Source organism: Leiobunum rupestre, chromosome 7, assembly GCF_980474605.1.
Source record: "Leiobunum rupestre chromosome 7, qqLeiRupe1.1.hap1, whole genome shotgun sequence".
Lineage (NCBI taxonomy): Eukaryota > Metazoa > Arthropoda > Arachnida > Opiliones > Sclerosomatidae > Leiobunum > Leiobunum rupestre.
In genome coordinates, this window is record NC_143390.1 from 2,318,477 (window position 1) to 2,343,867 (window position 25,391).

At 37.8% G+C, this 25,391-nt stretch overlaps 1 protein-coding gene across 1 annotated transcript; it reads left to right on the top strand.

Annotated features, from left to right (window-relative positions):
- Window positions 1-6,850: 6,850 nt before the first annotated feature.
- LOC149933894 (uncharacterized) lies at window positions 6,851-24,954 on the top strand. The gene is made up of 6 exons (XM_090153345.1): window positions 6,851-7,383; window positions 7,906-9,747; window positions 10,283-11,048; window positions 11,319-11,677; window positions 11,747-11,943; window positions 24,881-24,954. The coding sequence occupies exons 1-6, from the start codon at window positions 6,851-6,853 to the stop codon at window positions 24,952-24,954; spliced, it is 3,771 nt and encodes a 1,256-aa protein (XP_090009471.1).
- Window positions 24,955-25,391: the final 437 nt, after the last annotated feature.

The window sequence follows — 25,391 nt, forward strand, 5'->3', positions numbered from 1 at the left end:
TTATCTTTTTTAAAATTTTTTTTCATAAATCTTTCAATTTGAAAGTTGCAGAGTACATTTGAAAACGTTCAAAAAGTTGGTTCTGTTCGAAAAGACTGATTTTTCCCAGATAACCATGTTGATCATAGCTCTTTCTGGCACTTTAATAAAACTAATTTTAAGCATAACAGAAATGTACCTGTTGTGTTTGTGGGAAAGGTAAGCATAAAAGAGTGTTAGAGCAATAATATAACTATCTATTAAAAGGTTAAATCTGATACAGTAAATGGAAATGTTTATCTCGCTTGGTCCCTCTCCTTTTTTGTTAAAGTTTAGTTTTACTTCTTTGTTGGGAGGTCAATTAACTTGATTGTAGAATGAGGTGAAGGTGACAGGACCAACATGGTACATAACTGACTTCCATTATAGGCATTTTTATATCGCCGCAGAAAAAAATCTAACAAGACAGGCACAGAGAACAAAATTGGAAGGCTTACATAAATTTCATAAGAAATACTTTTATACAACCCAATTAATTGTTAATTTGTAAACAAAAATTTAGTCATATATTAACCATATTTTGGGCTAATGTTCAAACTATATTTGGTTTGGTTAAATACTGACCCAACAATGCATGGGTAAAGAAACAAACAAATTTGGGTCGAAAACAACCCAAGAGAGTAGTCATCTGCAGTAAGCCAGACTTCGTTCTGCAAGGGCTTCGAGTAATTCTGCTCGTTCAGGCGATTTGGTTGGAAAGTTGCTCAAAAATGGATTGAAGTTGTGTTAAAGTAGGGTCCCCAGAGGTTGTAACCGGTCAAACCCTGATCCTTTGTCCAGAGTAGGCAATAAAGAAGGGCAGGACAGTACCTACCACGACGATGTTTTGAGGACCTACCCCAGGGAACTTGGGATTGCTAGTGGTTGAAGTCTCGAACAGCTCCGTAATCGGTGTTACGACTTGGTTTTCTGTTAGGATAGCGATTATTTAATAACTGACTTACTATTTTATCGTTCCGAGTGGCTTCGCCGAAAAACAATTGAACCATTACTGTATGTTGATCACGAGAATAAAGAGTCATCTTAATTCGACTACAGGAACTAGGGATGATGGCGGAGTGGTTAGCACTTTCGCCTCGCAGCCACGTTTTGGCACTGGGTTAAAACTCGGAGCAACTCCTTCTGCGTTGAGTTTGCAAGTTCTCTCCTCACCGGTTTAAGGGATTTTACACCGAGTCCTTCGGTTATCGGTATAGTAAGTGTAGGGAGCTGTTGGGTCGCGTGGCATGAAGGGCTTGCCACCACCCTCCTACGCATTGTAACCCGGCCACCTCAATTAATGGCTTTCAAAGTCGCTTGATGACTTAGGACTAAGGTGGTGCCTTTGACAATATGAGGGTGAAGCTTTAAATACTACGGAGATGTCCAAAGTGTGAAAAAACGTGTTATGTAGAATCTAGTGGTTTGTTGTTGTATTTGGTTTTGATTGGATAAAAAGCTAAACCTTTGATTCATTTGTGTTATGCCTAAAATGTGTTTCGTATAGTGTCAGGGAAAGGTATTTACTCCTATTACCAACATGGAAAATCGGTCTTTCGACTCAAACTTAAATATTTGTTGATAAAATAGGCGAAAAAGTAGATTAGTCCATAATTAAAAGGGATAATATAGCTAAATCCTAAACAAATTTGAAGAAATTAAAAAACCTACTAATAATTCGTACCAATAGGTCTTCGAGCAAACAAAAACGCGAAACTCGGATCAAATAGATTTTCGAGTAATACATAGTTTGCATCCCTACGTCATCAATGACGCAGTTCCAATTATAGATATAAGAACCAAGAATAAATATTTAATTTGAGCGAGAATGAACGGTTCATTGCCGCCATTTTTCTGGTTTAGATTTCTTAGTAAAACGGGAGGGTTAACAGTTTCAATCGTCTGTTTGCGGATTTTAATTATTTTCAAACGATTAAGAATTTTTTTCACGTTAAAAATGGTTATCTGCCTGGTTAAAAATTGTTCGAGTAGTTCAATTACCAAGGGAGAGCGAAAATTGTTTATTTTATTCGATAGCGAAGGTAATTGTAAAAAGGATGACCGCAAAGGCCTTTGATAAGCTTTGTTAACTTCTTTTCGTAGATATTTCTGTCGTAATTTGATATGTTATTTAAATAACCCGGCCTTAGAATCTTATCTGGCTTTGTTTAGGGCCCATTTAAAATTTTAAAGCATAAATCTAATACGTTTTGTAGCTTTGACGAGATTACCAACAAAATGGCTACCTATTTAGTAGCTACGCGCGAAATGGTTTGAATTTTTGATCGCCCTCCCAGTTTCCTTGGAGACCATAGGCCCCTCCCTTCGGTGCAAACTATGTATAAACAAAATTATAAATAAATAAAATAGCCAGAAATTCCAACGGTAGACCAGTTTCGTTTTATTGGAACTCATCAGTACCGTGCGGGAAATCTGGCTGGCGACTGTCAAATCTAAAAGAGAAACTAAGCCTAAACATTAAAAATATAGCAACGGAAAGCCGAAAAAAAGGGGGGGGGGGGAGGTACGAGTTATTAGTAAGTTTTTAAATTTATTCAAATTTGTTTAGGATTTAGCTATATTATCCCTTTTAATCCAGGACTAATCTACTTTTTCGCGTATTTTATCATCCTTCTCACAGTCCATAGGTGGTTTCTTCTAACGTAACTTAAATATTTGTTTTCAAGTTGGCTCTACAAGTTAACCGTATTCGTCAATAACCTACGGGTCAAAAAAATTGGTTTTTGAAAAACATGTTGAAATCTTACAATTTTGGTAAAGCTCAGAAAGTTTCCGAATTAATACGTATGACCATAGGTGGATAATGGGAGAAGTATCTAACGACCCGTAGAGTCCAGTGGCGTAGAAGTGGTGGCCCGCTTGGGAATCACTGCAGGTGGCAAAACAATTGGGTAAAAATAATTATTTCAACTATTCAATAATTTCATCTTAACTAAAAGCTTATAACTAAACATAAATGGCTTCAAAGCAGTAGGTTTAGCCATTGTGTTGGAATTTTAATCTAGAGAACCAATCAAATTTTCTCCACGCGAAACAAGTTTGGAAATTTACGATGTTGCCGTTTGCCCTAAAATGACGAGAACACTTTTTCATTCGACTTGTGGCGCTATCCGCTTTTTAATGTGGTGATCTTAAAGCTTTTGACCGGCAAACGCGATAGATGGCCAAAAGGGTAGAATGATCAAGTTTTCTCGTCATTTTACAGAGCAGACGGCAGTCACGGCTCATACGAATTCTAAAAAACTTGTTTCGTGAAATACCGAAATCCGGAGTTCGGATTGGACCTCTAGATTAATATTCCCAGGTTAATGAGTAGTGGCGTACTCCCGTAATCCATTGCGCCTAGTACCCTCGCCCGGAATTTGTGTTTTTTATCTTTTTCTCGGACGCAGCCTAATTAACAAGGCATGTGCTTATAATATTTTTTTGCCCCGTTCTCGTCAAAACTTGAGCACGCCCCTGCAACTGAAGGGAGCTTTCCCATTACTTCTTCATAAACACTCGCTCGTTATTTGGAAAGTGGAACTATAAGTGTACACAATTTTTACAGAAGTTGTACGCTTCCAATTCTTCACTGAGAGAGCTATTCACAAGACAGACTGCATAACGGGCTTCGTCACCGTTTACTTTAGAAAGCGCCTCGCTAGGGGGAGATTTTCATCTTGTGATGACACGTCACTTCGTTACTAATTCTCAGTAAAATATTCCATAAAATGACAAACTTGTGGAACAATATTAAAGATTTATTGTACCACCTAGCATACGTCTCGTGCTTGATTAAATAGAAGTACAAAACACCCTAATGTTGCGTAGCTCCATCTTCCGCAAAGTCGGAACGTAAATTATTTAAATTACTTTAATAATTATATATTTTTTGAACTGCATGGTTCCAATGGTCGTGCTTTGGAACAAATACAATTTTACGCAAGACCAAATAACTTGCATCTCGTTTTATGATAAAATTATATTTCTTACTCCGTAACATAAGAGTGCTTCGATGTATTTATCTTCAACAGCGCCTTCTGGTGGCCAAACATATTTAATTCTGTAAAACAAAAAGTTCCACTGTCATATTCAAACTCTACATTGCACCGTTTTCAGACCAATCTACGGAACAACCTGGCACACGAACAGCAATAAATAAAGTATACTAAAATGAAACACTCATCCATAAAGGGCTAAAATTATAAATAATAAATAAATAAATAAAATTTAAATTCTAAAAATTTAAATTACGGCACTTGTACATTAAAATAGAATAAAAAAGGAAGACTACCCAATGGGTAGCGAAACTAGTCGTCTAGTTTAAATAAACTATAATTTTTGTACACATAGTGGTTTTTTCTTCCTTTTTTATTCTATAGGGCTAAAATTATGCGGGGATTGCTAAATTACCACGTTTCCTTCATTAAATGTAGTTGAAAAAGCTTTAGAAAAAGTTCTAAGACGTTTTAGGGATAATGTTAAATTCTATAGAATATATAATTTTTTTGAATCTTCAATACCTTTCGTTAACAGTAAAGGTGGTTTCTTTTAACTCGTTGCGGGATTTCGGAGTAAGAAGAGTAACGTAATTATGTCATTTTACTCCGATTCCGTGGTGGAGAATTGTTTGAGTCGGGGTAATAGCTGCCTGTGGCCTTTTTCGCAGATAAATTCTGGCTAGCAAACGACATCGGACAAAATCCGATTCACTCTCATTAAACCTCCGCAACTAGCCAATAGTTTCTGGGCGGAGTAATTATCATCCCCGGAACAGGCGGTTAAAAAGAGTAAACTTCTAGTCCGAGAACAGGTGAAAAGAAACCATCCAGTGTGTAAATTTTATCTTTTCATCCATTCTCGTTAACGTATTGCTATTTAGTTTGACCTTGAATATTCCAAGTTACACTCAAGGTCAGGCAGAAATAGATCAAGGTGGTGCAATACCCTGGGCCAGCCCCGGCCCAATGAAAGGCCCACGGTGACATAATATGAACTGGGGCCCGAAGCGTCTCTGGACGGAACTGGTTACAGTTTGAGGATGGTTATTTCTGCGTGTTTGCCAAGTTTCGGTTACATTGGTCGTCGGATAATATTTGAGAAACAGCTTTAGTGAGAAGCTTCGTTCCAATATTGAGAAATTAAGTTAATTGAAAAATTGTGTTTCGTAAGAATTGATTGGGAGAGTTGAGGTTAGAAGTGTGGAATAGTTGGGTGGTTAGTCAATTGATGGCGTGAAAGTTAACAGGACTAACACTTTAATATCATCTACAGGGACATACTAACCCCGGTTAAAATATTTAACTGTCTATTTTAAGAAGAATTATCCATTCAAATATAATGACGCGGAGTCTTTAATAAGAAAGTGCAGAATTAGTTTATAATTGGAAAATAAACACAAACAATTATCACATATTAAATAAATGAACAATTAGCTCCAATAAAATTAATAACAACACTAATAGTTTTGAACATTCAAAAAAGATTATTAAAAAATAAAATATCATAATTTCTTACGTGAAATTGTTTGAGCGAATCGCGAAATCAAAGATGTCCTCGAGATAATCTATTCCCAACTGGTATGAGCCCTGCTGTTCACTGTTTACAAAAACGAACTCCTGAAATCACAGTTAAATAGTTCTTATATACAAAATGATTTTGAAAATGTGGTATCGATTACTAATACATAATGCAAAATGGGGTACGTTTACCAAACTAAACGGGGTTTACATTTTAGACTTAAAGAGCGTGATCAAATTTAGGCCCAAAAAGACCATCGTAGGGGTCACTGACATTTAATTAAAATTTACAGGTGTAGATTAATGAAAAAGTAAAATAATCCGGTTAAACTAAATATTAAGGAAGCCATCGAAATTGTAAAACTAAAAAACACCAATCGTTTAATTTATATATCCATAGGATGTAGTTTGCCCATGGCCTGACGCCGACGCCGGTTAGTGCGTCGAAACGGCCGTAGTCGGTAATAAATCTATTTATATTCTACAAAATTGGTTATTATTATTACTCATGATTACTAATTCGATTTTACAATGAGGTTCACCTCTCAGCATTATTATAATTTTTAACTCGGAAATCGTTTATTAACCAAAAAGGAGATTAGAGGGAATATAAAGTTTTATTTTTTTTTGGAAAGTAGTTGAGTGTCACAAAGAGACGAGTGTTAAGAAACTTAAAACTATGTGGAAGGTTAAAAATAAGAATTAAAGGTTTTTAAAACTAAATGTTAAAAGGATAAAAATAAAAGATTTCTTAAAATGTATTTTGTAATTTAAACATGTTTTTTCTGTCGTTAATGATATTTCGTATACGTTGTCGAGTTTCGACAAGCCTTTGTAATGGCTGCCAGATGAGACCGGGGACCCCCACTTTGTTCGCGGACGCTCCTTTTCTAGAAGGCCCAAGACACGTGTTAAGTGTTATCTCTTGGGGGGGAGCGGAAAGCGAACGAGTGGGGTTTAAACGGTATCTTCTGGCATTCAATGGAAAAGAACCACTGTAAAACGAAGAAAACTAAGGCATTGATTTTTCGGACGCCAAAGCGTTCACCTTGTAAAAAATAAAGGTCCTCAAAAATAAAGCGATATTTCTCGGTTTTAAATAGACTCTGTTTCACTAGTTATTTCACCAATTCGATCAAACGATAGTTTAGTGGATTGTTTTAGTCCGATTCGCTAAAATCAAACGCTCTCCTAAAAATTAAAATTGTTACGGGAAGAAATAAACCGAAATTCTTCATGGTGCCGAAACCCGGGAATACGAAACGGTAATTGTGTTTAAATAAGTTTGTGAAATACGTTAGTGACAGCAGATGTCTTCTTCGAGTCCCGAATATGAACCTGCCGAAAAGGGAATCGACGAGGACGCACCAGCGATCAAATATGCCAGGCAAGAGACTTCCGATAACGCCGACAATGTTATCAAAAACGCCGACAACCAAGGTGAAGTTTCAAGGAAAATATTGAAAGATCCAGTAAAGATAGCCAAGGCTTTACGAAGAAGTGCACGATCAGCTGTGGTGAGAAAAATTACGAAGCTAGATGACCTCTTAAATAACGAAGACGCGACACCAATAGAAGTGTATGAGGATGAATTAATCCTTTTATTGGAGAAGGAAAAGGAATTGAAAACCTGCGACGAAACGTTGGAGCCGCTCATCGACGATGAAGATGAACTCGAAAAGGAAACCGACGACGCGATCATTTACATGGAAAACATCCATGCATTGAAGCTGAAACTCAACAGGGTGCTCCGAAACAAAAGAGCAGCAGTGGCTAATGTCTGGCTTCCGCAAAATAACGGAGTCCAGACGTCCAAAAATAATGATATCCCAATAAACAATGGGTTACCGCAGCCGCCTCAAAACAACGCTCTGGTCCCAATAAACAATGGGCCAGAGCGGCTTCAAAACAACGCTCTGGTCCCAGTAAACGATGGGCCAGAGCAGCCTCAAAACAACGCTCTGGTCCCAATAAACAATGGGCCAGAGCGGCTTCAAAACAACGCTCTGGTCCCAATAAACGATGGGCCAGAGCCGCATCAAAACAGAGCTCTGGTCCCAGTAAACAATGGGCCAGAGCTACCTCAAAACAGCGCTCTGGTCCCAGTAAACAATGGGCCAGAGCCGCATCAAAACAACGCTCTGGTCCCAATAAACAATGGGCCAGAGCCGACTCAAAATAACTCTCTGGTCCCAATAAATAATGGGTTACCAGAGTCACCACGAAACCAAACTCTGATCCCAATAAACAATGGGTTATCAGAGCCACAGCAAAATAACGCTCTGGACTCAATAAACAATGGGTTACCAGAGCCACCAAATGCGGAACTATCGTCAAGTTACCTATCCCTCCTGCCGTCAAACAGAGGACTGTTGCCGCAAGAAAGAGGGGCCCCCGTCCGGGCAAGCAGCGAGGGATCTCAATCTACCTTGAACATTTTCGTACCTCCCGGTGGATCTACATCCTACGAGGGAACGCAAAACGTGTCCGCAGCTAAAAGACAAAACTTTTCATCTATGAACAATCCAACTAATTATCAGCAGAACACTTCCACAAACTACGCGCCGAACATTCCGTTTCCGGAAGTTAGGCTTCCACCACTAATCATCTCGAAATACAACGGAGAATATACAAAATGGAATAACTTCTGGAGCCGATTCAGCGCTACCATCGGGAATCATCCGAGGTTAAGTAAAATAGAAAAATTTATCTATCTGACTTCTTATTTAGAAGGGGAAGCTCTTAGAGCAGTTGATGGTTTAGTTGAGAATGAAGCTTCATATGATGAAGCCGTTCAGATTTTAAAAGAAACGTTCGATAAAAATCAAATAGCTATCCATACCCACATGGATAAGTTAAAACAAATTCAGCCAGTTAACGATCAAAATGATATTAAAGGGTTACGCCGCCTGCTAAGCACTTGTCAAACCAATTTAAGAAGCTTAAAGGTTTTGGGTTTTAAGATCGCCGATAGAGCGACGTTTCTCGTTCCTGAATTATTAAAATGTTTGCCCATAGAAATCAGAACGGCTTACTGTTTACAAAGAAAACCCGTTAATCCAGGTGAACAGTGGGACGCGGATGAGCTAATAAACTTTTTGCGAGGTCAAATTGAGAGTAGAGAGATGGCAGTGATGTTGGGGGGTAAGAGGTCAAGAGTGGACAATCACGAGACCGACAGACATCAAAACAGAAAGAGAAACGCAACGCCATCCGCGATGGCACTCGCGACCCACGTAAAAAGGTATAAGGCGGATAACCGCGGGAATGATATGAACAAAAATTGGAAAAGAGGCGCAACCCGCAACGCGATAGCGCTCGCTAATCAAGTCATTCGGACGAGCGAAAATCAGTATTGCATATTTTGCAAAAGTGAGACCCACAAAAGTATAAACTGTACAAACCACACCTTAGAACAAAAAAGGTCAATGGTTAGAGAAAGCAATAGGTGTTATAATTGTTTGCGCTTTGGCCACGTGGGTAGAGCATGCCGGTCAAAGTTTACGGCGTGCAAAAAATGTCGACAAAAACATAATTACGCCGTTTGTCACGAAAATCCAGTGAATGCTAAAAAGGGGACCGGTGACCATAGCGAAACGAATGTAGCGTCTATAGCGACAACAATAGGCGGGGAAAGCGCGAGAGATGCCGAAGCGGTAGTTTATCTTCAAACGGCATTGGCGGTGGCAAAAAACCCCTTCAAACTAGAGAATAATGACGTGGTGAGGTGTCTTCTCGATGGGGGGAGTCAGGGGACATTCGTAAAAGAGAGTGTTTCCAAAAGGTTGAACCTTCCAGTTTTAGGAAAAAGAGAATTATACGTATACGCCTTTGGTAATAAAGTCCCAGAGAAGCGCACTTGCAAAATCGTAAAATTAAGGTTAGAGAATCGTGAAAACCCCGGCGTGAGTGTGGAGATTAGGGCAGTTGAGGTTCCCTTTATTTGCCACGCAATAGAAAGAATGGATTGCGCGGAAGTAAAAAGGTTGATGAAGTCAAAAGGGCTGCAAATAGCGGATGGGAAAGGGAACTCCGGTGACGTTTTAGATATACTAGTGGGTAGCGATTTTTATTGGAAATTAGCGTCCGGTCAGATCGAGAGGTTAGGAGAAAACATGGTAGCCGTCGAAACAAAATTAGGATGGACACTACAGGGGGTAGTAGGAAATCAACTATATGACAGTAATGTCACGTCAGTATCCTCAATGTTAGTTTCGTTTGGACTCAAAATGGTAAACGATACGCTAAAGTCGTTTTGGGATCTAGAAAGCCTTGGTATTAATAGCCAGGAGTTGAATGAAAGACCCGGTGACTCAATAGTCAATACCTTTTATAAAAATTCAAAATTCGAGGCAGGCAGATATAATGTAAGCTTCCCGTGGCGTGTCGATAGGAAAGCCCTTCCAGATAATTTCTCCGTCGCAAAAAAAAGGATGCAGGGGTTAGTCAGAAGGTTTCTAAGGGACCCGGCTTACTATAAAGAGTATAAAAGGGTGGTTGAAGACCATTTAGAAACGGGTATCGCTGAAATAGTGCCAACAAAAGAAAAAGAAACTAACCACCCAGGCACATTCTACCTTCCACACCAAGGGGTTGTGCGCGAAAACGCAGCCACAACAAAACTACGTGTAGTATTCGACGCGTCTTCGCACGCAACGGGATGCCCCTCACTGAATGATTGCATCGCACCCGGACCCAATTTAAACAAACCCTGAACTACTTTCGTTAATTTTAAAATTTAGAACGAATAAAATAGCAGTGGTTGCCGACATTGAAAAGGCTTTCTTGCAAGTCCGTTTGAGCCCTTCAGATAAAGACGCGGTCAGGTTTCTATGGGTACGGGAAGAAAACAAAAAAATAGATCTAAAAAACTTTTTAGTTTTACGGATGGCTAGGGTACCCTTTGGAATCTCAGCCTCACTTTTTCTACTAGCCTGTACGATTAAATTTCACCTGCATGAAACAAAAGATGTAGATCCAAGAGTTAAAGAAAAGCTTGAAAACGAATTATACGTTGACGATTTTTTGAGTGGGGGAAAATCTACCATCGAAGCCTACGAAATATCAGTAGGCGCGGCTACAACTCTAAACAAAGCCGGAATGCGGCTACGAAAATGGGAAACAAATTCCCCAGAATTAAGAGTACTTTGGGACAATCATTCCCTGCCCGGAGAAACCGAAATGTTTGATAAAAAGGGCGAAAGGGGCGCGACTAAAATATTGGGGTTAATATGGGACCCGGAAAGCGATATGTTTTCGTTTGATTTCTCAAAATTATCCGAATCAGCCCTAAACCTAAAGAAAACGAAACGCAATGTACTAGGGATTGTGTCGCAGATTTTCGATCCAATGGGTATTTTAGGCGCATTTACAATTCGGGGAAAGATGTTATTTCAAAGCTTGTGGAATTCTAATCCAAACATGGAATGGGATACGGAGCTTCCAATGGAATTAGGAAATCAATTCGAAAAATGGCTTTCCGAATTGACAGACATAAACAACGTCAGGGTAAACCGTTATTATTTTTCTAAAACGCGAGAAACTGCGGAAAAATACGAGTTACATTGCTTTTGCGACGCTTCATTAAAGGCATACGCGACGACGGTTTATATAAGATATGAGACAGAAACGAGCGAGTTTGGGGTCGAATTAATAGCTTCGAAATCAAGAGTTACTCCTTTAAAACAATTGAAGTCAGGATTGACACTTCCAAAATTGGAACTAATGGGTTGTTTGTTAGGCGCTAGGTTGACGAATTATGTAAAAAACGCTTTTCAGCGGGATATAACTGAAACCTATTATTGGACGGACTCCACTATCGCGCTTCATTGGATTTCGGGCAGCAAAAAAGATTGGAAACCTTTCGTCTCCAATCGAGTGATAGAAATTCAAACTCTGTCGAAAAGTAGACAGTGGGGCCATTGTCCAGGGGTTAAAAATCCCGCCGACCTAGCTACGCGGGGAGTCAAGGGTAAGGATCTAGCCACGTCGGTCACTTGGTGGACGGGACCGGCATTTTTAAAAGAAGCGAGTGAAAAATGGCCCAGGGAAAGGCCTCCGGCGGATACAAATATAGTTGAAGCGGAAAGAAAAAAATTCGCGCTAGCCGTAAACGTCACTAAACCAACGGGGGTGCAGTACGTAGTAAAATTAGAAAGACATTGTTCGTTAAACAAAAACTTGAGAATAACCGCCTACTTATTTAGGTTCGCTCACAATTCTAAACCAAAAAACAAAGAAAATAAAATACTAGGGCCTATAATATCAAACGAAATGCAGCGGTCGGAGTTACTTTGGGTCAGAGACTTACAAAAACAAGAGTTTGGGAAAGAATTAGAATCGTTACAAATTAACAAAACAGTACACGGAAAATCACAAATCGCGACATTAAAACCGATGCTAAGTAAGAATGGACTAATTTGCTTAGGCGGGCGGTTAGGCGAATCAAATTCCTTATCCCACGCCGAGAAGCACCCAATCATATTAAGTAAAAATATACTCTTTACCAAGCAATTAATGATAAGAAGCCATAACCAAGTGCTCCACGGGGGAATAAATGATACAATTACGCAAATTAGAGAACAATATTGGATCCCAGCGGGTCGCCAACTTGCTAGAACAATCGTCAAAGGTTGCCTAAAATGCAAAAGATTAAACGCTAAACTGGGCGATAGAGAAACTGCTCCCCTGCCCAGGGATAGAATCGAGGAGACACCACCTTTTTCGATAGTAGGTTTTGATTTCGGTGGCCCTATAATGATTAAAGTTGGGGAAAAAATGGAAAAGTCGTACATATGTCTCGCAACTTGCGCAGTGACTCGCGCTGTTCACCTCGAGCTAATCCCAAATCTATCTACTGCGGAGTTCATATTGGCGTTTAGGCGCGTGATTGCTCAAAGGGGGGTTCCGGTTACGGTGTACTCGGACAACGCGGCCACGTTTAAAAAGGCAAACACTGATCTGAAAATAATATGGGAACGTATCAACAATGCGGAAATTAGGGAATATTTTGGCTCCCGGGGAATAACTTGGAAGTTTATAATTGAAAGAAGTGCTTGGCATGGTGGATTCTGGGAACGATTAATTCGTTCCGTTAAAACGTCATTAAAAAAATATTGGGGCGTGCCTCATTGTCGTATTCCGAAATGGAAACTGTTCTCAAAGAAACTGAAGGACTCATAAATTCGAGACCAATAACCTTTATTTACAATGATTCAAACGAACCCGTACCCTTGACACCATCGCATTTCTTGATTGGACGAAGAATTACTTCTTTGCCCCCTTTAGCTTATAAAAACGAAAAACTGCCCAAATCTCAAAGGGAGTATAAACAACGAATACGATACAGAGAAACAATAATGAATAACTTATGGAGACGATGGCGTCGGGAGTACGTAAGAGAACTGAGGTCAGCCCACCATTCGGCATCCCCAAAAAACGATATGTCCTTCAAGGTAGGAGACGTGGTACTTATTCATGAGGATAAAATTCCTCGACACATGTGGAAACTCGGCCTTGTTAGCGAAATAATTCTGGGTCGGGACAAAAAAAACAGGGCATGTATTTTAAAAACACCAAATGGAAATCACATAAAAAGATCTGTGCAACATCTGTGTAATTTGGAAATAGCAAAATAATAAAAAAAAAATGTACGGTAAAAATCGTACTGATTACAAATTGTTTTTTGGTAATACTCCTTCTTATATACGAAACTCATATTACCAGGGGGGAGTGTTAAGAAACTTAAAACTATGTGGAAGGTTAAAAATAAGAATTAAAGGTTTTTAAAACTAAATGTTAAAAGGATAAAAATAAAAGATTTCTTAAAATGTATTTTGTAATTTAAACATGTTTTTTCTGTCGTTAATGATATTTCGTATACGTTGTCGAGTTTCGACAAGCCTTTGTAATGGCTGCCAGATGAGACCGGGGACCCCCACTTTGTTCGCGGACGCTCCTTTTCTAGAAGGCCCAAGACACGTGTTAAGTGTTATCTCTTGGGGGGGAGCGGAAAGCGAACGAGTGGGGTTTAAACGGTATCTTCTGGCATTCAATGGAAAAGAACCACTGTAAAACGAAGAAAACTAAAGCATTGATTTTTCGGACGCCAAAGCGTTCACCTTGTAAAAAATAAAGGTCCTCAAAAATAAAGCGATATTTCTCGGTTTTAAATAGACTCTGTTTCACTAGTTATTTCACCAATTCGATCAAACGATAGTTTAGTGGATTGTTTCAGTCCGATTCGCTAAAATCAAACGCTCTCCTAAAAATTAAAATTGTTACGGGAAGAAATAAACCGAAATTCTTCAACGAGATCGAATCAACTCCAGAACAGTAAAGTTTCTAAAACCTAATGATTTAAATTTAAAATAGCAGAGATATCGGTGTTATAGACAAAACAAATTATTTGATACAAGTAGAAAATGAACAAGCAAGCAAAAATATTACAGATTAATAACGATAATTAAATAGAAAATAAGTACAGGTAATTAAAATTTTATAATTGGCCAGTTGTATTTTAATGTCTAGTTTGCACTAGAAAACAAAGTATCTTCAGAGTTAAACGAAACAATATCTAGTTTTATATGCATTTTATAGTTGTGTTATTAACTCTTATTATTTTGTGTTACAAAAAACATTTTAAAAGAGCTAAAATTAAAGTCTGTTGCAATATTTAAGGGAGGAACTATAAGAAAGTTTTGCTCGACAAGTTCACTTATTAATGAATAAATAAAAATTTCTAAAATTAGAAACCCTAGCAACCAATATGTTGAAATGTAAACTCACCTTGGACGCCGCTACTACTAAGTGATAGGTATCCATTTAAATGAAAATAGTGTAAACTCGATTTAAGAACGAGTTATTGGATTACTATAAACCACTGCTATCTTCAACTATCAACTTTTGCGATCACAAAGCTCTCGAAAAATGAAATTCATCTTAATCTTGACTGCCGTTTTTCCGTGCAGTGAGAAGAAAATCTTCAAATATTCATTCTACGCTCGCGAAATGACATCGACCATAAATGCGTCGATTATGTAAATATAGAGTTTCTTGTCGCCGACTTAACTTTTCTCACTGTCTGAATATCGATCGTGAGAACAATTGAAGATAAGACCATCGTAAACTGTTAATGTCTCTAAGACACGGAATAAAAGCTCAAACTGGATGTCACTGACATTTGTGTAGACCCATTGCTATTCCAGGTTGCAACATCACGTATATATTACGTGTTTTATAAAGGTTTCTTAAACGTATTAAGTTCAAATCGCAATAATTTTGAAAACAATAACCGGGTTTTTTTTCATTATTCCGTATTAATCAGTTAATTTTTGTGTATTTAGCGGTTAGTTTCCGTGGTATCAGATATTATTTCGCGTACAATAATTTCATATTATTTTGTGTCAATCGGTTATTTTTCGTTGATCAATTGTTTTTTTTTGCATGCATTAATTGGCTATTTTGTGTGCCATAATAAGTTTGTTTCTGTGCATTAGTTGGCTATTTTGGCTGCATTAATTGGAAAGTTTTTGTGCAGTAATTGTTTTATAGTGCGATGAAAAGGTACACATTACACAAGGAGTTTTCGTCTAATACTAGATAGAATAAAGTTTTTGGGGTACAATACATTTATGTTTTATATTGATAAATATTTTGTTCAATAGTGCTTGTTTTAATTTTTATTCTCTTTAGGACTAGAATGAATAAGACGTAAAAAAAATAGTTAAATAATTATCTTAAACATGCGACAAAGAAACAACTTCTTCCAAACCATGTTTCTTGAAAAGATCTCCATTCTCTATAATTCTGCCCAATTATCTTACAAAATGTATGTACGCCACGAAAATGTATATAAAAATTAAAGATATACTTATAATTAATTTCATTAATTTAATGAATAGACCTCAGAAAATAAGTTTTTCTAAATGTATTCATAAATCACTTTTGAAATCTTGAAATGGAAACTTTTTAGCGTTTGAAAGACAAACAACCTTTCGGAAAACAGTACGCCATAAAGAAAAACCCGCTTTATACACGAAAAAAAGCTTAAAACATGCAAAATAATTGATTAATGTATTCGAAATAGTATCGTCGTGCACGCAAAACGTATTGTATGCCAAATATCTGCTTAATACACGGAAAATAACCAATAACTTCCCTCAAAATAATGAATTAATGCACGACAGTAACTTATATCGGTAAGTATGCAGTAACGAATAATTTAGCACTTAAAAATACCAGGTGAAACACGTTCTAACGGTGACATGATCAACGTTTACCAAACGTGTTTTTGCACGTTTAAGAAACACTTAATATGTACGTGTTGTTATTACATGGAAAAGGCCGAAACCTATTAACGAATGTGCGAAATGTTTTCTTCAAAAGGCAAACACTTTATCTTTAAATTTTATTTTTAAATGATATTTGCAGAGGCATACAGTAAAACAATATGCTTAAATTAATTTAATGATTATAGTAAAAATAAAATAAATTCAAATATTTTTAAATAATATAAATAATTATAGTAAAAATAATTTAAATTCAAATATGTTTAAATAAATTAAATAATTATAGTAAAAATAATGGAAATAATTATAGTAAAAATAATGAAATGAAACGGGGTTTAATGTGTACCAAAACAAATACAATTGTATCAGCAAGTTGATACACACACTACAAAAACGTATTCAGTCAGTTAACAAGTAATACAGTACATGGAGTACTCTCGTAATTTAAACAATTTGGTATATGTATAGAAATATTTTCCTTGAAATATGAGTAAATTAACGATACAAAGTCGAATTCAGTTAGGGAAAAAAAAGTGGCGACCTCTGACCCGAAGGGTTAAGAGTGGGATAAAGTTACCGGTGACGCTTACTATTGCACCACAGAGAGTCCGCAAAGATTTCTTGGCGGGCTTTCTTCTCCAGCCAATTAGGTTAGAGACCGGTAGCGTCATCCGAGGGGCTCGCTATATAAGGGACGTCGGGACAATGGACTCTCTCTCTTGGTTAGGGACTCCGACCTAACCAGTCAAATCTTTTGTATTCTCTATTCTAGAGAAAGTTTAGTTGCCATGCATTGTTGTCGTTGGTAAGTATATATATATATTATTAATAAAGAGTGTTTTACAGTTTGACTCTCGTACATGGTTAAGACATAAGCCGACAATTTCCCGGCTACACACAAGTTATTGCTCGCGATAGTTTGGACGGAAATTCCTTGTACGAAAGTTCTATCGTAAGGCTTGGCTATTGGCGGACGGTAGGGTTTTTACGGTGAGAGACTGGGCTTCTGCGGCAGGCGGCGCAGTTTCTACAGCAGGCCGCTGGAACTCTACGCCGGCGGCGGGAACTCTGCGGCGGGCGGCTGGACTGGTTGGGTGGTAGTGGCTTTACGAACTATTCGTAATTTCGTATTTCTCTGGGTCAGCAGTGAGACTCACTGGCCTCGGCTGAGGCCCCGGTATTTATACCAAGCTCGTTTCCGAAAGAAGGGTGAGCGTGGATGTTATGGAGAGGAGGCCGAACCTTGTGGCGACGGTTTCCGTACAATCTGCTCGTTACAATATATATATGATATATAAAATTAAATTATATGTTATAATTATATAATAGTATATTATAAGTAAATCATTTATACATTATCGTATCACTGGCAGTAGTTTTATAATGTATCGGTACAGAGTGTCACTCGACCACTTCACCTATAGGTCCTCAAACATTACATCGACCAGTCGATTTGGATCTTTGTACAGCCAACCTCCACTTGTTAATGACATTGGAGTGGAAATACCTTAGTTGATCTCTTGAGAGAAAAGCAGAAGTGTTGAAAGTTATTTATTCTCTTCGAAAATGGAATATTAAAACTTTGCAAGCCAATGGCTGCAAATAACTGAAACTTAAAAATTACAAAAATAAAGATGCAAGGAACGAGTCTCTTCTGGGGGGAACAAAGTCACTTTTGAAAGGATAATCAGCTAGGCTAATACCTAAGGCACCCACCTTAGGCCTAAGTCATCATGCGACTTTTGAAGCCCTTAATTCAGGTGGCCGGGTTACAATGCGTAGGAGGGTGGTGGCAAGCCCTGCATGCCACGAGATCGAGCCAACAGCTCCCTACACTAACTATTACCGTTAACCTAGACAAGTTTTTAGGGAAGGGGAAACCGAAGAACTCGGGGGAAAACCCCTTAAACCAGTGGGGAGAGAACTTGCAAACTCAACGCAGAAGGAGTTGTTCCGAGTTTTCACCCAGTGCCACAAGCTGGGATCGAACCCGGCTCCTCTTGCTGCGAGGCGAAAGTGCCACCCCACCCAAGAAGCCATATTAGGCTAAAATGCGTAGGTGACGTGCACCTTCAACAGTGAGCAATACAAGCATCTTGAACCTTTAAAGACTCTAATTTCCATTTTCGAGCGAGCGGACACTGGGTGGCCAATTTCAAGATCCGGCACAGCATGACGAGCCGAAAGGTCACTCAACTCAAAAATAAAAGATAAATTCTATACATTAACACAATTTGTGTATCTGCCAAAGAATTTCAAGCTTTGATTAGATCAATATCACCAAATTACGACCCTCACTACGTATTAAATACCGATCCACCCCAGTTCTTTAAGAGTTCACTGCACGCCCAACATTAACTCACAAAGGAGAGAAGTTAACTTTTGGGTACGCTAGATCACCTTCAAACCTACATGTAGCTTTATCGTAAATCCATTGGTTTGTTTGACCTGACCATGAGCCCAGAATAAGAAGAAAGTTTTGATTAATTGACTTTAAGACAACATTGTCATGAAAATATTCGACGGGTGAAGTCGATAAGTTCCCTACCAGTCAGCGTTACATTTGGCACCACGAAAAGTCCTTCCTGTACTATAGGACCTAATCTGCCTGACCGTTCATGCGAACCTAAATAAACATCTCCGGCCATACTAATTAGATATTGCACAGAATACGAGTGCGTGACAAGCTTAATGGGGGTTTTAAAGTCGATTAATCAAGACTTTGTTCTTATTCTGGACTCATGGTCCGGTTCAAAAAACTATTGATTTACGATACACGTTTTGGGGTGTGAAAAGGCATTTTTATCTCTATCTCTTCACTACTTCAACGGCAAATATGATTTGAAAACCAGTTGGTTGGGACTTAAGCCGCGTTCACAGTAGACACTTTAGAAACGTTTCAAAACGGTTTCGAAAGATCAAATTGTAAAATTTTAAAGTTTAATGTATTTATCGTATGCATTTTAATATATTTAACACCGAAAATTTTAAATTTATCTTTTGAAACCGTTTTAAAACGTTTCCAAAGTGTCTAGTGTGAACGCGGCTTAAATGAAATAATTGTAAAAAACGAATATTGTTGTACGAGCGGAATGCATCAAAATCCTCTCCGTGAACTTTAAAGATGAAACTGAAAAGTTATTTGAGAATTCGATAGTTGTTAAGGACGGCGGGTTGAACGCTATCAATGTATTCCCAAAGCGTTTTCCTTGCCAGTGTCACCTTCTAAATTTAATAATGCTTCACTTATTTGACAACAAAAATCTAAAGAAGTGGCCCGAAATTGAAAATGTTCTTACTGGAGTAAAAGAACTAGTAACGTTTGTCAAAAAAAGCGGTATTTATTCTCGACTAGCTACTTCCTTAAAACAAGAAATACCGGCTCGCTGGTGGGGTAGAGTTTTAATGCTAGAATCATATTCAAAGTCGTTCAAGGAGTTACGGGAAAGTCTTTTAGAAAAAAATTAACTGGAAAAGATGGCTAACATTGACATCCAGCTTGTTCAAAATTTGGACAAATATCCGACACTTTGCTTGGTTGCGATGTGTCATTCAATTCTAAAAGAACATTTGAAAATTACAGACAACGACTCTTTACACATCAAAAGGGACGGTAGTCCCTATGCAAGGTCCGGGTAACGATAAAGAACACCTACCCGAGCACTTGCTATATTATCTCGAGTCAGAATGAAGCCGATTTTACCCCCTCGTATCTCAAAACCTATAGGTCGTATCAAAACAAGTGATGTATCGCTTGAAAGGTTAAGGAACGCGACAGACATATACGAATTCCATCGAAGAGGGTTGAGGCGACGTTTCGTAGTAATGGGGCAAAGTAAGGCTTAATTTTTCTTCTTCTTCTTCTTCTTCTTCCTCTTCTTAAATCTTCTACTCGCAGTCCACTCTACAGCAAAAACTACTGAACCGATTTCAATGAAATTTGGTATACAGTTTCATATTAAGCTCCCATTGTGTCCTGCCAAAGGAAAAGTTCATATCTGGTATAGTTCTTGAGCTATGGCGACAAATGTACAGTTCGGCGAGTCGGTAACGAAACCATGGAGTAATAAACACATAAGAAGTACTAAACCGGAGCGACCAGCGATTTAAGAAAATTATGCAGAATGTTTGATGGTTGATTCTAGGTGAAAAAGTGGTGCTGTGTTCGAAAAAATTGTCTTAAAGGTTAAAATGCCCGCTATGACGGATATACTTGGAAACTATGAATGCAACATATTTATAGGTGGATTGTAGGTAAAAAGGGGCGCTGAGTTCGACAACAAAAGTCTTGCGATTGTCAGGGTGGGGGTTGTCCGCCATAGGGCTTGTTGATAAATAAGTCCAGTTTATGACGTTAATGGGAATATAATAACAGATCTTGTGACTGTAGTTTACATCTGCCCCAATACTAGTTTTGGGTGACGTAGGGTTCGCGACGATTGTATTAATAGTTGTAGACTAGAATATTGATGTTCATATTGATTAAATACGGAGCAGCTACAAAAGAGTGAGAAATGGCTCGTTTCAAGGCTAGTTAGGGTTAGGTTAGGTTAGCAATTTCTGGTTCTTTTGTAGCTGATTCGTTATTAGTTTCCTTGTTTTCCATTGAAACCAGGCGTCTTTGGCCCTTTGTAGCTTCTCCGAATGCACATTCCTGTTTTTCATTGAAATAAAAAAATTATGTTTCTTTTGTAGTTATTTCGTTTTAATTACCCTGTTTTCTATTGAAACAAGCCATTTCTCGCTCTTTTGTAGCTGCTCCGTATTTAAATACTCTGTTTTCTATTGAACCAAGCCTTAGTTTAGTCTACAACTATTAATACTATCGTCGCGTACCCTACGTCACCCAAAACTACTATTGGGGCAGATGTAAACTACTTCCTATCTTGTCCTAGGGAAATAGATAAAACATTCGAATGCTAATGATTTATAGGTTGTTTCTAAGTGAAAGAGGTGCAGTGAGTTCGAAGTGTCTCACCAGTGTCAGGGTGGGCAGTGTGCCACCAGAGGGCGGTAAACGATGCCAATGAGTAATAAACACAGTGGAAAACGTGTAAAGTTTAATAACAATCGTACAAGCTTATTTATTAACTTTAGAAAATGATTTAAAGAGCATAATGACGTCACATTTTCAAAAAATTAAAGTAAACAATATCTAAACGTACACAATGTTGGCGAAAGAGCTAGGCAGTTCTCAATATTACAAATAGGTGAAAGTTCACTTTCCAATTTTGTTTATAAATATTATTTCCGCTTTGTTACGTTTGAAGGTATTATAATAACTTAACTTCTATTGTTATAAACAAAAAGGCGTAAAATCCACCCAAAAACCATTCGGTTAAAAATTGCAAGGTCCTTTAAACAAAAACGTCACGTCCTATATTACTCTAGGCCATAAAAGTAGTGAAATCAAATAACGGGCAAGATCTGTAATTATATTCCCATAAATGTCATAAACTGGACTTATTTATCGACAAGTGATGTGCTCTGAAGTAATATGCTAGACCTTGCGCGTCCTAAGGGTTTTACTGAGTTAAAATCCTTTGTACAACCATAAAACATTTCAAAGAGAATGGCTAATATTAGAAGAGACAAGTTTTCTTAGCTTAGCTGTAACGATTCTAATGATACAATATCAGTTAAATAATTTACAAAGTTAATTAAAGAAAAAGGTCAATATAAGATAAAACGTTTTCTTAAGAATGTATAAAGAGTGAACAAATCATAAAATTTACAAAGTAGCGGACGAAAGACAAGCATAAATATCAGGGCAAATACAGTCTGAGTATAATTAAAAAGAGGGTAAAAATGATTATTCCTATTTAGAAGTGTTCCATATATCTACTGGTTAACTAGAGCGGTGGGGCAGACTTGAAAATAAGGGAGTCCTGAGGCCAATGGTTCGTAAGAAAATCCAGGGGCCCTTAAAATAAATCAATAATCATCCGATCGGAAGTTTCGGGCCCCTGGGGCACAGTGTTCCAGAGACCCCAAATTTTGGAATGCATTTCACGAAATATAATATGGCATTGTTTTTACGTAATATGGTTCAGTACGCTATACGATTCACTACAATATAAGAACGGGAGCTTGCGTGAAGGAATATCGAAAAACAGCCGACGGAAATTGATAGCACACCATCAGATTAGTCAAATTGTAAAATTTCACCTCACCAAGTATAACCAAACTCTCAAGACGAAATAAGAGTTAAAAAAATCGTTTTCGTCCTTGTTCAGAAGGGTATTTCTCAAAGACGTGAAATTTTTGGAAATTAATTTTTTAAGCCGTTTCTGAAACGCTAGCGTTTAAGTTAACGTTTAAAGCCTGGTTTTCACTTGGCGGTTTTTGGACGAAAAAGCCCGGCGTCGACGGAAAATGGGCGAAAATTTCCGTCGACGCCGGGCGGAAATTCCGTCGGTTTTCGGTTTTGTGTGACGATTTTCATTTCTATTTTTTTCGCTCAGTTGGGCGATTTCGCTCTTTTTCAACCAATCAAAAACCAGTTTCGAAAGGTGACTGTGACGTCAGGGGGGATGATTAATTTCCTGCTTCTTGCATCCGGAACTCGGCCACGTGCTTTTCTGTGAATTTTGGAACGTGTTTTTGTTTCTTGATACCCTTGTTGCCTTCTTTTCCAGTATGTTTCTTTCACACAAACCGATCTTTCATAACTCATATTTCTTTGAACACGATAGATCATGTAAAATAACATTAAATTTAAAATGCTTACATGAGCTTTAATCAATAGTTCACTATTATGATCAGATAAATCATCCATTTTTAGGCCTAGGCTTAAATCTCCACTATCAGACGAAAACCGACAAACTCGCTGGCAGAAACAAAATCGCTTTATTTCCGCCCAAAAAAAACGCCTAGTGAAAATGCTAAAACGCCGACAGTGAGCGAAACGTCGAAAACCATATCGCCGACGTCGAACTTTCTGTCGGTGATTTTCCGCCAAGTGAAAACCAGGCTTAAAGCTGGTTTCACACTCGACGGAAAATTAGCGGCGTAAACTTGAACGTTAGCGGTATATCGAATGGGAATCAATTTTCAGCTCGGCGTTTATTATCGTCTTTCCGGCATATTTTCCGTCGAGTGTGAAACCAGCTTTAGAGTTGGTGTTCGCTAGCGCTAAAACCGTCGTGACGGCGGGCGTGAACGCAAAAATTTTGTATTTAAGCTGGTTTCACACTCGACGGAAAATATGCCGGAAAGACGTTAATAAACGCCGAGCTGAAAATTGATTCCCATTCGATATACAGCTAACGTTCAACTTTACGCTGCTAATTTTCCGTCGAGTGTGAAACCAGCTCTAGACCTAACGAGGATTTCCAAAGTTGACGCTCAACGTCTTGGCGGTTTTGCCCAAGTGAAAACCAGCCTTTAAAGTCAATAAATGTTTACGTTAGTAATGAAACATTTTTAAATATCGTATTTTCCCTCCCTATTTTTGAAAGTGTTCCCCTATTGCACCCCGTCTGGGGCCATTGGCCATATATAGAAATAAACCCATAGTGCACCCGTTCCAAATATCACTATTTCCAAGTCAGCGGTCGGGGATGTTATGTCCTAAGATTTTGTAAGTCAAATTATACAAATAAATAATTTAAAATTAATTTCCATTGGAATTTGTTGTACTGCCGCTTTAAGGGAGAAGAGTACTCAAAAATATCGATTTTATTTCCAGTCTTACAGCTATAGTTTTATTTTTACATCTTTAACCTTACTTTTCTCTGAATGAGCAACCGTTTACCTAGCACCTAAAATATTTTTCATAAATGTTTACTTAATATTTATTTAGTTATGATTTTAATTAGTTCAAATACAGCTCAAAATTGACCAAAAGCATGAAGTAAATTTTTTAACACATAGAGCGTAAACAAATCTAGGACCTAAAATATTTTTCATTTCGAAATTTAATTTGTAAATGGTAAACGATCAACTTTGTAAGCAATTACTCCAAATCCCACAGAGGGCGCTTGGGAGACGATTCAGCAAAACTAGGGCATTTCTCATGGGCAGTAGTTTTATGGTAGACCATTTTCCTACCGTGGGATGGAAAGCGAGAAAAAGGGGAAAGTCCAACACGAATCTCTTGACCCCTGGGGCGTAAATGCTTCGATGGATACAATAGAATTTACTTTTATTTTAAGCAAGCCTTACCCACGAAACTTTCGTCGGCATACACTCTTACTTGCCTCCCGCTCGTCGGCCATTGGCTCTGCCCTCAGCGGGGAGTCTAGCATCCACTCTTTCGGTATCCGATGGGGCTGAAAGGGGGGAAACCAAACATGGAGGCGCCCAGGAAACACCGCGAAAAAGAGTGTGGATGAATACGTACATTGTAAATAGGTAAGTCAGTAGTTAACTGAAAGTGCTAGTTTAGGCCGGGGATAAGGCTGATTGACGGTCTTTCTCAAGTAACTAGTGAAATGTGTTTGCAAAGATTAACCCAAAAATTGACTTACTATAAATTTATTATGAATTCGTGTTTTTTGTCTATAAACCTAAATATACTTTAGAGCAATTATGTTTTCAAAGTGAATATAAATTAAGTTAGCTATTTCTATCGAATCATTACTAACCATACGACATCTTGGAAGTTAGTTACGCGAATCCAATATTGTTATTTTTGGTTGATTTACTTTCTAAAAATGACATAAATCAAACAAATTAATTTTTATTTACTGGAAAAATGACCCCAGCTCACTCAGATTTAAAAAATTTTTAGGATTTCAAACAAACCAAAATTTAAGCAATTTAAACCAAATAGGAAATTTTTAATATATCGATCAAATATTTCGATAAAAATTAACAAATTTACATTACTGGTAATAAAAACTAACTTTTTACATATTTAAGTGAGAATAACCTTAATTCGCTTGACTTTATTTATTGGGGTTGTTTCGGTTTTTCCAGTGTCATCGGTCAATTTTCGTTTCTTAGTATTTGCCATTTTTCGTGTTTGTTTGATTTTATTTACTGACACGGTTTCCAATAAACGGGGAATTTTCTCTATATTTTTCAATTTCTTATTTTCTTTTACAGGAACAGTTGATCCCGAGGTTGATTCATTATTTTTCGTTCCTTTGATTGAGTTCCCATTTCTGACTCCTCTGTGAAATATTTTTAATTATTCCGTTCGGTCGTTTTCTATTCTTGCTTGCTACGTTTAGTTGTTCCTTGGTAGTTACATCGTTTGATTTCAGTTTCTTGTTTCGGATTTTTTCCAGCTTTTATTTTTCAATTGCATTAGTTATAAATTTTGGCTCCCTATATTCCATGTTTCTCGTTTGACGAGGGTCAATGATTTCCGGTAGAAGGCGTTCGATATAAAACCTTTCTAGCAATGGCAACATCTTATCTTCCCAAAACGTATCATATCTGTATATTCTTTCAATCGACATTCCCTTTGGGCTCCAAACGTTATGTGTTATTGTCCAAGAACTTGGTAATAATAAATATGGGTTCTTTTAAGCTTTAATTCATTGTTTACTTTCGTGCACATAAAATTTCTAATGAAATCTGGTGCATCCAATGGCTACATTTTCTCAATGGT